The sequence below is a fragment of the Ranitomeya variabilis genome, chromosome 2 (genome assembly GCF_051348905.1).
Source record: "Ranitomeya variabilis isolate aRanVar5 chromosome 2, aRanVar5.hap1, whole genome shotgun sequence".
Lineage (NCBI taxonomy): Eukaryota > Metazoa > Chordata > Amphibia > Anura > Dendrobatidae > Ranitomeya > Ranitomeya variabilis.
This window is the reverse complement of record NC_135233.1, coordinates 246,848,254-246,862,679: the sequence shown is the minus strand read 5'-3', so window position 1 is coordinate 246,862,679 and position 14,426 is coordinate 246,848,254. Positions and strand designations below refer to the sequence as shown.

General features: G+C 45.0%; 1 protein-coding gene across 2 annotated transcripts in view; it reads left to right on the top strand.

Moving 5' to 3' along the window:
• The window catches only part of QSOX2 (quiescin sulfhydryl oxidase 2), a 33,341-nt gene extending 19,860 nt beyond the window's left edge, over positions 1-13,481 (top strand). For both annotated transcript variants that reach the window (XM_077284468.1, XM_077284467.1), the window contains exons 8-12: positions 114-243; positions 4,002-4,124; positions 5,463-5,613; positions 12,235-12,423; positions 12,935-13,481. In XM_077284468.1, the coding sequence (XP_077140583.1) occupies positions 114-243; positions 4,002-4,124; positions 5,463-5,613; positions 12,235-12,423; positions 12,935-13,455 (1,114 nt within the window). In that variant the 3' untranslated portion in view covers positions 13,456-13,481. The remainder of the gene's footprint in view (positions 1-113; positions 244-4,001; positions 4,125-5,462; positions 5,614-12,234; positions 12,424-12,934) is intronic.
• The last annotated feature ends 945 nt before the right edge of the window (positions 13,482-14,426 follow it).

Here is a 14,426-nt window from a genome sequence, read left to right as displayed (position 1 = left end):
CACAGCCTCATTGACTTTAATGCGTAACTACAATTCCCAACTATGTCTTTGCATATCTTATTATCTGATCTTATTGCAGTCCTTGCACATATGATATTTTTGTTGTTTTGTAGGTCCAAGTTGTACACCGCAGACCTGGAGTCAGCCTTACATTATCTCCTTCGTGTGGAACTTGCCACTCACCAGACCCTCGAAGGAGAGAAGCTAAAAACCTTTAAGAATTTGATCACCCTCCTGTACAAGGTCAGTAACCCATCGCTGCTATGTAAGGTGCCATTTTTCATTCTTAAAAAGGATGTGCAGGATTAAAAAATAAAAAAAAGTGATTCCCGCTTTCTTCTACAATTAGCACCACTCCTGTCAACAGGTTGCATCTGGTATTGCAGCTTGGCCTCTTTGAAGTGGATGTGATTGATCTGCATTTGCACACCTAAGGCTACGTTCACATTTGCGTTGTGCGCCGCAGAGTCGGGCGCTGCAGCGTCGCCGCATGCGTCATGCGGCCCTATATTTAACATGGGGGCGCATGGACATGCGTTGTGTTGCGTTTTGTGACGCATGCGTCTTTTTCGACGCACGCGTCAGGGTGCAGAGGACGCAGCAAGTTGCATTTTTTTTGCGTCCAAAATCATGCAAAAAAATGCGTTTTGCATGCGTTGTGCGTTGCGTCGCCGATGCGTCGCCGACGCAACACACAACAACGCAAATGTGAACGTAGCCTTACCTGTGGACAGTAGAGATGATCAAAAAGATTTGTAAGATTCTGGTCCAGCAGCCATGGTTGTAGTCTGTGACCACTGGACGGGAGCCCAAAGAACCTACTTCTACCTGACGGCATCCCTAGTGCTAGAGATGAGGGAATTGTTTCTAGGACCCTGGTTCAGGAGCCACGTCGTTAGTCCGTCTACCTGCTGGCATCCCTGGTGCCTCTTCTTCTGGCTTGACTTCACCAGTGTGCCTCTCCACACTGATAACATCATGCCAGACCTACTAATCAGAAGAGGCGCCGGGGATGTTAGCGGGTAGGTGGTTTTCATACATGCAGTTGCTTAGATTTATTCCTCCCATTCTGTAGATGTAATTTTCATTTTTCTTGCCCAGATGTAGAATATTGCATTTCTCCCTGTTAAATACCATTCTATTCGTTGCTGCCCATTGTTCAAGCTTATCTAGATCCTTCTGAATCCTTTCTCTGTCTTCTCTAGTGTTAGCTATCCCTCTTAGCTTTGCATCATCTACAAAATTTCATTAGTTTACCTTCAGTTCCCTTATCTACATCATTTATAAAAATGTTGAAGAACACTGGGGCCAGGACAGAGCCTTCTGGTACCCCACTTGAAACTCTCTTCCAATTAGATGTGCAACCATTTATTACCACTCTTTTAATACGATCACTGAGCCAGTTATGAATCCACCTAACCGTAGCCTTGTCAATCCCATACTTGGTCATTTTTTTTCAATAAGCATAGTATGAGATACTTTATCAAATGCTTTGATGAAGGTGAGATATACTATACCTACAGCATTTCCCTGATCCACCCAGTCAGAGATTCCATCATAGAAGGAAATTAGATTAGTCTGGCATGACTTGTTTGCTACAAACTCATGCTGGCTCTGGCTAATTACTTTATTGTTATCCAAGTACTTACCTACATGTTGCCTAATAATTTGTTCAAAGATCTTTTCTGGTATAGAAGTAAGGCTCACTGGCCTGTAATTTCCTGGCTCCGTCTTCTTTCCTTTTTTGAAGCTAGGGACAACATTTGCCATTCACCAATCTTCTGAGATTTCTCCTGTTCTCCAGGTTTTTTCAAAGATTCTGGCTAGTGGTTCTGCAATATCCTCTGCTAACTCTCTCAGTACAGTAGGGTGTAATTCTTCCCTCACCATCTCTCTGTTTATAGATAGTGTGGATTCTTTTATTACTTTGATGCATCTCATCTCCAGTTGCCAGTAGGTAAGGGGAGGTTGCAGGGTCTAGTTAGCGAGTCGGTCTATTGACATGGCCACTGGATCAGGGTCCTGTGACTCTTTCACTCATCTTTAGTGGACAGGCTAGATGTTTTTCTTTTTTTATTGAGAAAGCAGCCATGTTTTTCTTTCCATTGCTTTTATGTTGGCTGCGGAGGGTTACTTCTTTCCTGTTTACACCTAATCCCCAGTATTTTAGCTTTACTGCGCCTTCTTCCTTGCTGTATCCGAAAGGCTTGGCTGGATTACTGCGGCAATCACATGTACATGTGTTTTATATGGCGCTATATTGGGTTACATACCCCGGTGTGACGGTGTTATCCCTGCAGGAATTATCTCATCCACGCAGCTACAGATGTCGGCATTATTCCATGAAATGTAACACGGGCGACACGAGGAAACAGCGGCAGCGGACATTAAGAAGATTGTTATTGTCACCTCAGACGCTGCAATTAGTTTATAAAGTTGTGCGGGATTATATCTGATCCTTAGAAGTGCCGGGTCCTTTTTTATCACAGAATGCATGTCATAAAAACAAAACCCAAAAAACAAGGGCGGAATTAAGTAATTTTTTTTATTTTAACGGCTTCTAACTTTCACAAGAAAATACGATAAAAAACGATCAAAATATCGTGTATACCCCACAATGGTATCTATTGCTATACCTTGCAACGCACCCTATAATACGCCCTCTTCCGCCCTATAATGCGCCCTCTTCCGCTCTATAATGCGCCCTCTTCCGCCCTATAATACGCCCTCTTCCGCCCTATAATACGCCCTCTTCCGCCCTATAATACGCCCTCTTCCGCCCTGTAATACGCCCTCTTCCGCCCTATAATACGCCCTCTTCCGCCCTATAATACGCCCTCTTCCGCCCTATAATACGCCCTCTTCTGCCCTATAATACGCCCTCTTCTGCCCTATAATACGCCCTCTTCCGCCCTATAATACGCCCTCTTCCGCCCTATAATACGCCCTCTTCCGCCCTATAATACGCCCTCTTCCGCCCTATAATATGCCCTCTTCCGCCCTATAATACGCCCTCTTCCGCCCTATAATACGCCCTCTTCCGCCCTATAATACGCCCTCTTCCGCCCTATAATACGCCCTCTTCCGCCCTATAATACGCCCTCTTCCGCCCTATAATACGCCCTCTTCCATTGTCACGAGAGAGCGCGACAAGATTGGCAGCAGTGATGGGGTCTGCCGTAAAGTCCCTCATCTGACTGTGATGTGAATATATGAGTACAGATACGAAGTCATTGCTTATAGAAGCGATTTCCTAATGGATTTTACCTTGGCGCTCGTTCTTTTATTCTTGCTGTCATGTGGGTGTAAGGTGGCGCTGCCCTGCTTTTTCGATAGCATCTGGTTACATGTGATGCCGGGGGGGCAGCGTGGTGTCAGATGCCTGTCGCTGGGTGTCTGCACGCCTGGCTGAGCCCCCTCCTCCTGCCGGCCTCTCGCCCAGTACCGCCGCAAGGTCAGAAATCTGTGTGTCCTGGAAGAAAGTGAAGTGTTAATCTGCATGTCATGTAATCTGCGCTCCACTCTCCAGATAAGTCTCGCTATTCTCAATTAGATCCTGGACACTTGCCGAAGGGAGGAAGGATTGATCACAAAAAAACTGCTGCTGTCTTCCAGGCACAGCGCCACCCTTGTCGGTGGGTAGTATGTGGTATTACAACTCAACCCTATTCAAATGACTGAGGAAGAGCTGACATACCAGACACGGCTTATACACAACGGTGGTGGAAGCTTTTTATTAATTGCTTAACTAACCGTTCCATAGCAAAATGTTTCCTCTGGATATGATTGATGGATGCTCGTGTCGGTATGTAGCTCTTGTTGCATAGATCCTGCCCCAGCGTCCCCTTCAGTCTCAGGGTTTGTGGGGTCCCCAGCTGTATAGTCGTGGCATATTACAGCAGCAAAAAAAATCGTCTTTGTCTAAAACGGGGTATAAAATGTGCAGACTTTCATCTCTTCACTGTGAAGTTTTATTTTCTACTATTACTTCTTTCATCCAGTTGTTCCCAGGGCGCCCCCATGTGGTGAAACTTCTGGAAACGTTGCAGGAGTGGCTAGTCAGTATGCCGCTGGACAAGATCCCTTATGACGCCATCTTAGACCTGGTCAACAACAAAATGCGGGTGAGACCCTGGATCCACAGCCTTCACAATAGTGTACAAAATGCAATGAAGTTTCCTTAGCCCTGGCAGCAGATTATCAGACACTCTGGATTAGCAGATACTTTCTACCTTTACAAATGAGTTTTAGAAACGTTATAATTTTGCACCTAATGGGTTATAGGAATGCTGGATTAAAGGGGTTGTGCAGCACCCTTCCCTTTTATCCGTTCTTGCACGCACCCTATTAAGGTGGCACCCTTGCATATCACCTGCCCATTCCCAGATGGTTGCACAGATGCTGTCCCATCGAGCGTCAGACTAGGCAGAACTGAGGGCCAGTGCAAGACCCCTTTAAGGCTGTGTGCACATGTAGCAGATTTTTTGCGTTTTTTTTTTTTGCGGTTTTTCGCCATAAAAGCGCTATAAAACCACGAAAAAAGCGCTCCCATTAAGCATCCTATTTAATAGAATGCAATCCGCATTTTTTGTGCACATGCTGCGTTGTTTTCCTGAGCAGAATCGCATTCCAGAAAAAAACTTAGCATGTTCATTAATTTGCGGAATCGCGGGGATTCCGCACACCTAGGAATGCATTGATCTGCTTACTTCCCGCATGGGGCTATGCCCACCATGCGGGAAGTAAGCAGATCATGTGCTGTTGGTACCCAGGGTGGAGGAGAGGAGACTTTCCTCCACGGACTGGGCACCATATAATTGTTAAAAAAAAAAAAAAAAAAGAATTAAAATAAAAAATAGTGATATACTCACCTTCTGATGGCCCCGGAGTCTTCCCGCCTCTCAGCGGTGCACGCTACCACTTCCGTTCCCAGGGATGCTGTGTGTGAAGGACCTGCGATGACGTCGCGGTCACGTGACTGTGACATAATCGCAGGTCCTGCACACAAAGCATCTATAGGAACGGAAGCCGCTGAGGAGATCGGCTGCCTTCGGAAGGTGAGAATAACCTTTTGTTTATTTATTTTTTATTATTTTTAACATTCTATCTTTTACTATTGATGCTGCATAGGCAGCAGCAATAGTAAAAAGTTGGTCACACTTGTCAAACACTATGTTTGACAAGTGTGACCAACCTGTCAATCAGTTTTCCAAGCGATGCTACAGATCGCTTGGAAAACGGTAGCATTCTGCAAGCTAATTACGCTTGCAAAACGCTAGTTTTTAGCGGGAATATGCATGCCAATTCCGCATGCGATATACCCGCGGCAGGAGTTGCAGAATTGCCGCGGAAATTTCCGCAGCGACGTGTGCACTTAGCCTAAAGAAATGTCCCTTCACCTGTCAGCATCTAGAAGACAAGCGTGTCTCCACCATCTTATGTGTAATGTCATTGTTTTCTAGATCTCTGGAATCTACCTCACCAGCCACGTGGAGTGGGTGGGCTGCCAGGGAAGCCGGGCACAGTTGAGGGGGTACCCCTGTTCCCTCTGGAAGCTGTTTCACAGTCTCACTGTACAAGCGGCGGTACAACCCGATGCCCTGGCAAACACTGGTAAGATGGAAAGCTTATTGTAGTTTGGTTGCAGGTTCTGCTGGGAGATGTAGTTCATCAACAGCAACATATTGGAAGATCATTAAATTATATAATGCATGCCCAGGCTAATAATATAAATATATATATATTTTTTTTATGTTGGACAACCCCTTTAAGTGAGGCCAAACTGCAACTAATGTACCAAATTGGAGCTGTTATGGGGTGTACAGCCAATTACACAAAAGGGCGATCAACCACAAACTGCAGCGTTATCTACAGACAGATTTTATTTTTTAATACTCTTTTGTGCCTTAGGCAAAATGAACCACTTTTGTGGGTGGCATGTGCCCTCTCCCTAATACCGCAGGTAAGACGCGCCAAAGTCCTTATAACCTTCCTTGTGGGATTCAGCTGTCGGTCAGCAGTTTATCCTACAGCCCGGAGGTGTTGTGAATCACCAGCACTGGGGCCGATCCCACCACTAATATATGGCCCTTGTCAGTGAGCGCCGGCCGCTCTCCCTCATTATTTGATTTTTAGAAATACTGTCATTCATTGATTACACAGAAAGCCATTAGGAGCAACAGGCCAAGGCATTCATATCGACAGCACGCCGGCTCCCTGAATTATGGGGACGCCCTTAAAGGTGCGACCTCTAAAAAAATTAATAGAATGTCGATAATTGAATTGATATTGGCTGTTGTAGGAGAGGGTCAGGAGAGCGCCATCAGAACGGGAGCCGCCAGGGACCTGTAAAATCCGTCATCCGTCACACATGAAGATGGCATTTATGTTCCTGCATTCACCCCCTATTATAATGAATATGTTACATTGGTATTAAAAGAAAAAAAAAAAAAAGCCAATCCAATAGTCCGGCATTCCAGTCATATGGAAATTCCCAAAATCTGGCATAGACAAAAGCTGCATTATCGTAAGACTAATGTGATATATAGGAGTGAGTAATGGTATGGGGCCTGGTAAGTGCGAGAGGCCCCCAGAAGGCGAGGCTGCAGGAGTGAAGAGTGCCCAGCTCTCATGGAGGACCAGTCTGGATGCCGGACCAGGGCACTCTTCACTCCTGCTGATGGCATTCTGGGTTACATTTACAAGGCCCCATGATGCACCCAGGGGCTACAGGATAGGTTATAACTTGATGTTCGGTGGAGGGTTCGACTACTTGGAGCCACATTGGTCCCGAAATACAAGACTTTGCAGAGCCCACCTGAATGTGCACCTCCACTCCATTCTTTGACCATGGGACTGCCGGAGAAAGCCAAGTGCTGTACTCAATAGAAAATGAATGGAGCGGAGGTGCACACCTGCATTCTCTGCTTCTTACAGATGGGGCCAACTGGTGGACCCTCACCCAACAGCAAGTTAACCTCTATGGAAATAACCCTTATAGTCCATATAATTGACTCCTAATGAGCTGCACTACCTTACGTGGCCCGTGGACAATAGTGGCACTGTCTCTGGGTGGGTGCATCCTCTTTAGGTAAATCCCCCTATGTCGTCCCTATGTTGGGGAAGTCACGATGACAACTTCAGCCATCCTGGGGGGGCATTTGGACTTTGGCTTGATGACATCAGCACAGACTAATAAAGCTGGGTGACCACCCTGACTGTTTCTGTGCAGCCTCCACAAGGGTTATTCTCTATATTTTCCCAAAAAATGTTAAGCAGACAATTTGCCTTGGACATCCAGGCTTAGCTGCAGTCGTAGGGACCCCCATAAAGGGATTGCAGTGGTCTCGTATTAATCTGGCGTCTATCAGATATAAGACAAGTGAGGACGCGACAGTTTTATTTTATTGCCTGGTAACAAGCCTGGAAATGGTTAAGTCTTTTCGTTGTAAGCCCAGTGCTGCCATTGGCGTCTGCGGCCCGAATCTCGGCGCCGTCCTGTAAATGGTCCCGCGCCTGTCGTTGGCCCCTTCCCAGCACAGCCGAAAATCTGCCGGGCGCTCCTTCCTTCCGATAAAAGAATTGGGTCACTTCTAGTCCGTGGATTATGTCTTGGGAAGGTTTTTTATTTCCCCCCTCTCCTTAGATCTTGCTTTAAATCCCATCGAGTAAAAAGCCTGTAATCCCCCCGCCACCAGGTACGGGTTTAATGGCTATTGTCCACTTTAGAGATTAGGGTAAAGCAGAAATGCGGTAGTTTGTGAGGAAGGAGGAAAGGAGGATTACACGATGATACGTGGCAGATGTCAGCACAAGATCCGGACGGGGACTTAGCCAAGAAAAAAAACAACAAAATGAGCCATTTTGGCTCTTAATTCCTTAGCCCTCAGACAATGGCTGGTGCGAAGGATTGTGGCTGACCTGGCTGGTAACAGGAGTAGTATTGAGGCCTATGTCGCGTCATTTAACCCCCTGAAACCAGATAAACTGGGCCCCATTTATCCAAACTATGGACAAGAAATTTGTCCTTGTTGCCCATAGCAACTAATCAGAGCACGGCTTTCATTGTTTAAACAGGTCTGGTGTAATGAAAGCTGCGCTGTGATTGGTGGCTGTGGGTCACAAATACTGGCTTCCTCATATAAAGCTTGGGATATGTCTGCCGCCATGAAGGCGATAAACCCAGTGTACTAGACAGTAGCATTAAAAGTAATTCCATATCGATCCATCTATAGCACCGCTTTATGCACGGTTGTATCCATGATCAAAAATGGCGTCTTTAACCATAGCAACCAGCCACATTGCAGCGCTTAATTACGACAGGCTCCAGGGAATGCTAGAGATTTCGTCAGCGCTGTTGCTATAGACAGAAAAGGAGCAAATACTCATGCCAACCAATTGGATCCACTATCGTATGGATATCCATAGGGACTATTCTCGAGCCTTCTCTGAACGCTGGTTGCTATGGAAAGTTGTGCAGTTTATAACCCGCCATTCCCGGTCCCCCACGTGCATGGTTCATTTCCTGAGCTTACATGTGTTTTCAGTGGGGAGAGAGGAGTAAGCTGCTGATAGAGAAGGCCTCAGGCGTACTGAAATGCTAATCCGTCATATGATGGGAGAGTCAGAGACCCCCAGACACCTGACGGTCCCTGCTGTCCGGATTAGGCGTGTGCCCCCTAGTCACAGTAGTCCGGCCTTTCCTGCCCCAAATTGGGGTATGTTCAGACGTTGCATTTTTTGTCTTGGGAAAAAAAGCAGCATTTACCCGTACCGGCAAAGTGAATGAGAGTCTGAGATCTGCTGCACATGTGGCTTATTTTGTCCTTGCAGATTTGAAGCCGTCTCACATCTGCAGCGTGTCATTTCTTCCAGCATTTTTGCAGCATTTTTCACTTAGTCAACTGAATGGGAGGGGAAAAAACGCATAAAAAATGCACATTTCTAATACAAGCACTCCAATATTTGCAGAAGATGAACGTGTCGTCCGGCTGACTTGCCCTTAATGGGTATGGGCACCTTTATAAGGTTCATTTCCACCTGCAGATTTTATTTTATTTTTTTTGTAATGTTGCTGCAAAATGGAGAAAATCTGCACATGTGAATTATACAAACACTGAGCATGGTTCTCCTTTTTTTTTTTTTTTTCTTTTTTTTTTTTTTTTTTTACCAATTTATTTTTATGGCCTAATGGACCTATTAGACTATGCTGTCTATTAGGGGCAGGTGGGAAAGTAAAGAAAAAAAAAAACCAAGAATTGTGGATAAAATAAAACTAATCATAATATTATTAATGCTCGGACCCTTGTAAAGGAGTGTGAACACTCGCCCTATTGATGCAGGCTTCAGCGGCAGATCATCATTTGCTACTAATATTCCATTACAATCTAATCCTGTTTTAGCAGTAAATGATTTATTATTTTGCAGCAATTTTTCATTTTAAAAAAAATCTATTTTTTTTTTTAATTATTATTTTTCCCCGGAGACTGTCCCACTCCAGAGATTGAGCGTCTGTATTTTGAATGATTTTAGGTAATATTAATTTTGCTTCTAAAAATTGTTTTTCAGCATTTCTTAATACTGCCATCTAATCCGCAGTAATCTCGTGAGCCGGAGTCTTATTTATGTGTGACATGATGGAGTGGGGGGCCGTCGCTGGGGGCTCTTATTAAACAGTATAGAAATCTATGCTCTGGTGAAGTGCCAGGATCTATGTGGGCCTTTTCTTATAAGTTGTATAACTTTATTCAGCTTCTTATAGATCAGTTTTTGGGAAAGCTTATGCCGGAGTTGCCACTTTTGACCTTAATATAGCATATCTGCTAATTACATACCTAGGCTATCTGACAACTTATCCAAAAATAAATGTGCAGTATTAAATATAAAAAAAAAAACATGGATTCTTTCTTCCAGAAGCAGCGCCACCTCTGTCCACTGGCGGTGTCTGGTATTGCAGCTTAACTCTATTGAAAGGTTTATTCATCTTCTTTCATTTCCACATCGGGCATGAAGAGATAAAAGACAAGGCACAGACACTGAAGGGAACTTTAAACTGCAATACCAGGCACAACCTGTTGTCCTGTGTGGCGCTGTTTTTAGCAGACGTTAGTCATGCTTTTCTAATCCTAGCCAATCTCTAGTATGGAGCGTTCTGTCCCTCATTCATGCCTCCAGCTGGCCATCTCCCTATCGCTACCATCAAGCCTATTTAGTCTGTGCTGAAACGCACACCTCCGCTCTCGAATCCTGATCCTCTCTGTCCGGCTCCACTTTCCCTCATCAGTTCCTGATAAGACTCAGCAAAACATTACTGCTGCAACAGTGTTAAATATTGATCCTTGTAAAGTGGGCAGTGGCACTGTGCCAAGCCATTAGCTGCAAGACAAGCTGCCCAGGGCATGTGCCCGCGCTGGCCGCGGTGCTGGGGAGGTTTTTCCACTTTGCATTGCCTCTCCATGATCCAGCCCAGGTGCTTTAACAGAAGATGCCGTTACCCTTCATTTATTGTAGGTGGAAACTTTACAAACTTTTTGCTTTGGGGCCACAGTGCCTGCTGGGCCATCCTGGGGGTGGGGGCACAGAACTGACTTTTTTGTTTTGACATTGTACCTGTTCCCTCTCCCACGGCCCAGAGTCTACAGTGGAGAATTCACTGTGGAGACGGTCCCACTCTAGACTCTGGGCCGTGGGTACAATGTCAAAACAAAAAATCACTTCTGTGTTTTGCTTTTTATGCCCACACATGAGCCGGTCTCGTTCTACATTTTGGGTCATCAGAGAACATAATTTATTTGCCCACGATGACGTTTTTCGTGTCGTGTTGCAGAAGAGAGTGAGCGCTGCGCCGTGCGGTTTCCATTGTGTGGACCGAGAATTATTCTGTTTGTAAATAACCTGAATGTTAGAATGCGCCAATTCTTTTTATTCACAAAATTCGTCCTTGAAATAATCAGTCATGTAGCACTTCTCAATTAAATAATACATTCTTTTTTTTACCAGTGATAGATCACATTCAGGTAACACTAAGAAGCACATCATGGTTTCTTTAAAAATATTATTATTTTTTTTTAATTAAACATCAATTACTAAAAACGATATACACAGAATAAGGTGCTGTTTGAATGAGGGACCAATAACCATGGTTGTGCCGATAGTCAAGGGGCAGCTCAAAAATAAATATTTATGCCTCCAGGTATACAAAACATAAGGGGTAATATTAGAATGATTTGTGCTGCACAATAGTGTACATGCATTGTATTGCGACTCCTCCCCCTACCTGAGTGCAAATGTTTTTACAAAGCAACAGGTCAGTGTTAGTATTTATGAAGCCTGATCAATCAAAGTGCCTACAGTGCCCTAGCTGATGCTTGAACATATAAATCACCATCAGGACTTACATAACAAATTGGTTTAGAGATAAATACCTGTCACTGAATGAGCTGCTTCAGCACAACAATGGAGTCCCTATGCCCCGACGCGCGTTTTGCTTCGCTTCTTCCAGAGGCACCAATTCTCTTTTGTAGCGTAAGATATGGTGTGGGGAGAAAATCTGTTTGCTTTTTGTATGTAGCAGTGCCACGCGCTAATTTCCAGGTCATAGGAGTGAGATCTGGTACATGTGCAAATAAAAGAAAACCGCCAACAGATGGGAAAGCACTGCACAGTGAAAAAGGGAATGGGCGCATATGCAATGTGAATTTGTGCACTGGTCTCTGAATGATCTAATGAGACGGCCCTAGCCCACCAGGAGCCTTAAATAGTTTTTTTTTAAATTGCAACTGGGGAATAATCTCTAGTTTAGAAACATCTTAAAATACATCATGTTGTAAATGGCTTTTAAATGTATAAACACGACTTTCATGTTCCCTATTAAGAGTATTTTCCGCTTTATTCACATCCACAGTAATGCCGTTTTGTGTATACAGCACCTGTGCAGGCCTGCAGGTCTCCAGATCCTGCCTTCTTGGGTCACTCTTTCATCTGCCTCCTACTATGTAGGTTCGCAGGGAGCAGGTGAGAGTAACACGACTACCGGATCTGTAGTCTGTAACAATGGAGACCCCCTAGGCCTGCATAAGAGCTGCAGCGACAAAACGGTCGCAGGTATTTTCTGCAAAGTTCACACATTTAATTATAATCGTATCCTTTAAATCTCTCCATCCAAGTACGCACCATGATGTGCGCAGTTTGGGAATATTATGGCAGCCTCTTTCACTCATTTCAATTTCTCCGCAGAGTTCGAAGGAGACGCTCAGGCGGTACTGAAAACCATGAGACAATACATCCGGGATTTTTTCGGATGCCGGGAATGCGCCCAACATTTTGAAGCCATGGCCAAAGAGTCGGTGGACAGTGTGAAAACGGCGGATGAAGCTGTGCTCTGGCTGTGGAGGAAACACAATGTGGTTAATAAGAGGCTGGCAGGTGAGTGGAGGCCGGATTATAGCGGTACATGTATGCTCACTATATGTCAGCATAGTCTCACACTTATATGTGCACTTGTTCCAGCAGAGCTCCCCCTACTGTCCACATACCAGAATAAACTACTTCAAAAAGGGTCACTTTCTTAGGGGCATCTCCAACCCTTCTCTAGAATCAAGTGAAGACATTTATGGCCAGAATGATATATTACCTTTTCAGCTCTTTTTATGAGTCTGTGACATTTCCAGACAATCTGATGTGGGTGGCCAGTATATTATCATCCATGGCTACAATGGCTGTCAAGGAGCAGCGATGGTGCTCACACAGATCGAGGTCTGTCACTGGAGGACTAAAATGTGCAATGCTGCATTTCTCCTGTGGTGGCGCTGTCATGGAAGTGAACTCTTGGTGATCAACCCCTTTAACCCTATATTTGCCTGGTGGCTACAAGTGTTCTGGGTGCAGTAGCTGAAGGATTTACCTTTTTTTCTCTTTTGTGCCACTCTTTATATAGGTGCCCCAAGCGAGGATCCCAAAAGCCCCAAGGTAGAGTGGCCAACGCCAGATCTGTGCCCTTCCTGTCACGAGGAAATCAACGGGCTGCACAATTGGAATGAAAAAGAAATCCTCGCCTTCCTCAAGGGACACTATGGCGCCAACCAGATCTCCTTAAAATACTCAGATCCGGACAGCGACCGACAAGAAGCGGAGGAGGAGAGGAAGAACGACAACCATCACCCGAAGGATCCTGGAGGGGGCGCCGACTCCAGACAGAAGAAACCCCACGACCAGCCCATACTTAGACCAGACTTCATAAACAAATTAGTGCCAAAACCCATCGAAAATGGGAAAAGCTCGGAGCAGCGGGAGGGCACCAAGACTGTCACCTTCCTGGGCCTTGGCTTCTCCAGCATAGACATGAGCCTGTGCGTGGTTCTCTACGTCACCTCCTCCTTGTTTCTCATGATCATGTATTTCTTTTTCAGAGTTCGGTCGCGAAAATGGAAAATCCGGTATAACCGGCCGTATGTATAAAGAGAGAGTTTGGTATTTTTATTTAATTTTACGCTCCCTAGTGACCATTTTTAACTTTTATTTTACTAATTATTTTAATGTATGTATGTTTGATCAGGGATATATGTAAATGGATGTGCTAAAAAGGGATCTCTGAGATTAGATGTAAGGGTTGCTGTAAGCAGCGCTCCTGGCTGTACAGCGGGGCTGGTATTGCAGCTCAGTTCTATTAATTTCAATAGGGCAGAGATGCAGTTTCTCACACAGCCCATAGACAAAAGAGGTGCAGGGGTAGAAACTTTATTTCCAATCTCATACAACTTGTTTTAGCATAATCGACAATGCATGGCTATGCTCATCTGACATAGGGGTACGCGCCCACGATCAGTAATGCTATTATTCTGGAAGCAGTGTATTTTTGCTGTGTTGTACAGTTCAAGCACAGTGGATGGGATTAATAGGAATCCCATGGCCACTGTGCTGCTTCTTTACGCTGCATAAAATCACCTGCGGTGTGGGTTTTCAAGCCCCTGCATATCAATTTCTCTGGTCTTTGGTGCTGAATTTCCCCATAGACTTGCATTAGATGCGGAAAATCCTCAGTTAAAACAAAGCACATGCGTTATAAGTGTTTTTCGCCTGGTTTAACCTAATAATTTAAAAAAAAACATGAGAGTACACCCCTATTTTTGATAACCAGCCAAGGTAAAACAGAGAGCTGTTGTCTTATACTGTCAGGCTGGGAAGGTCCCCTGTTTTTGAGTTCTTCCCAGCCCCGCAGCCACCCCAGAAGTGGTGCATCACATAAGATGTGCCAATTCTGGCAATTTGACCTGGTGCAGTGGCATCGGGGTAATGGGGCTTGGGGTGGATGACAGCTGTGAATGGAGGTCACTTTACTGCTGATCACAGTCACCGGAGCAAGATTTTTGACAAATCACAGCTGTCATTAACCCCAACTACTATTACCCCGATTGCCAACAACTCGGGGT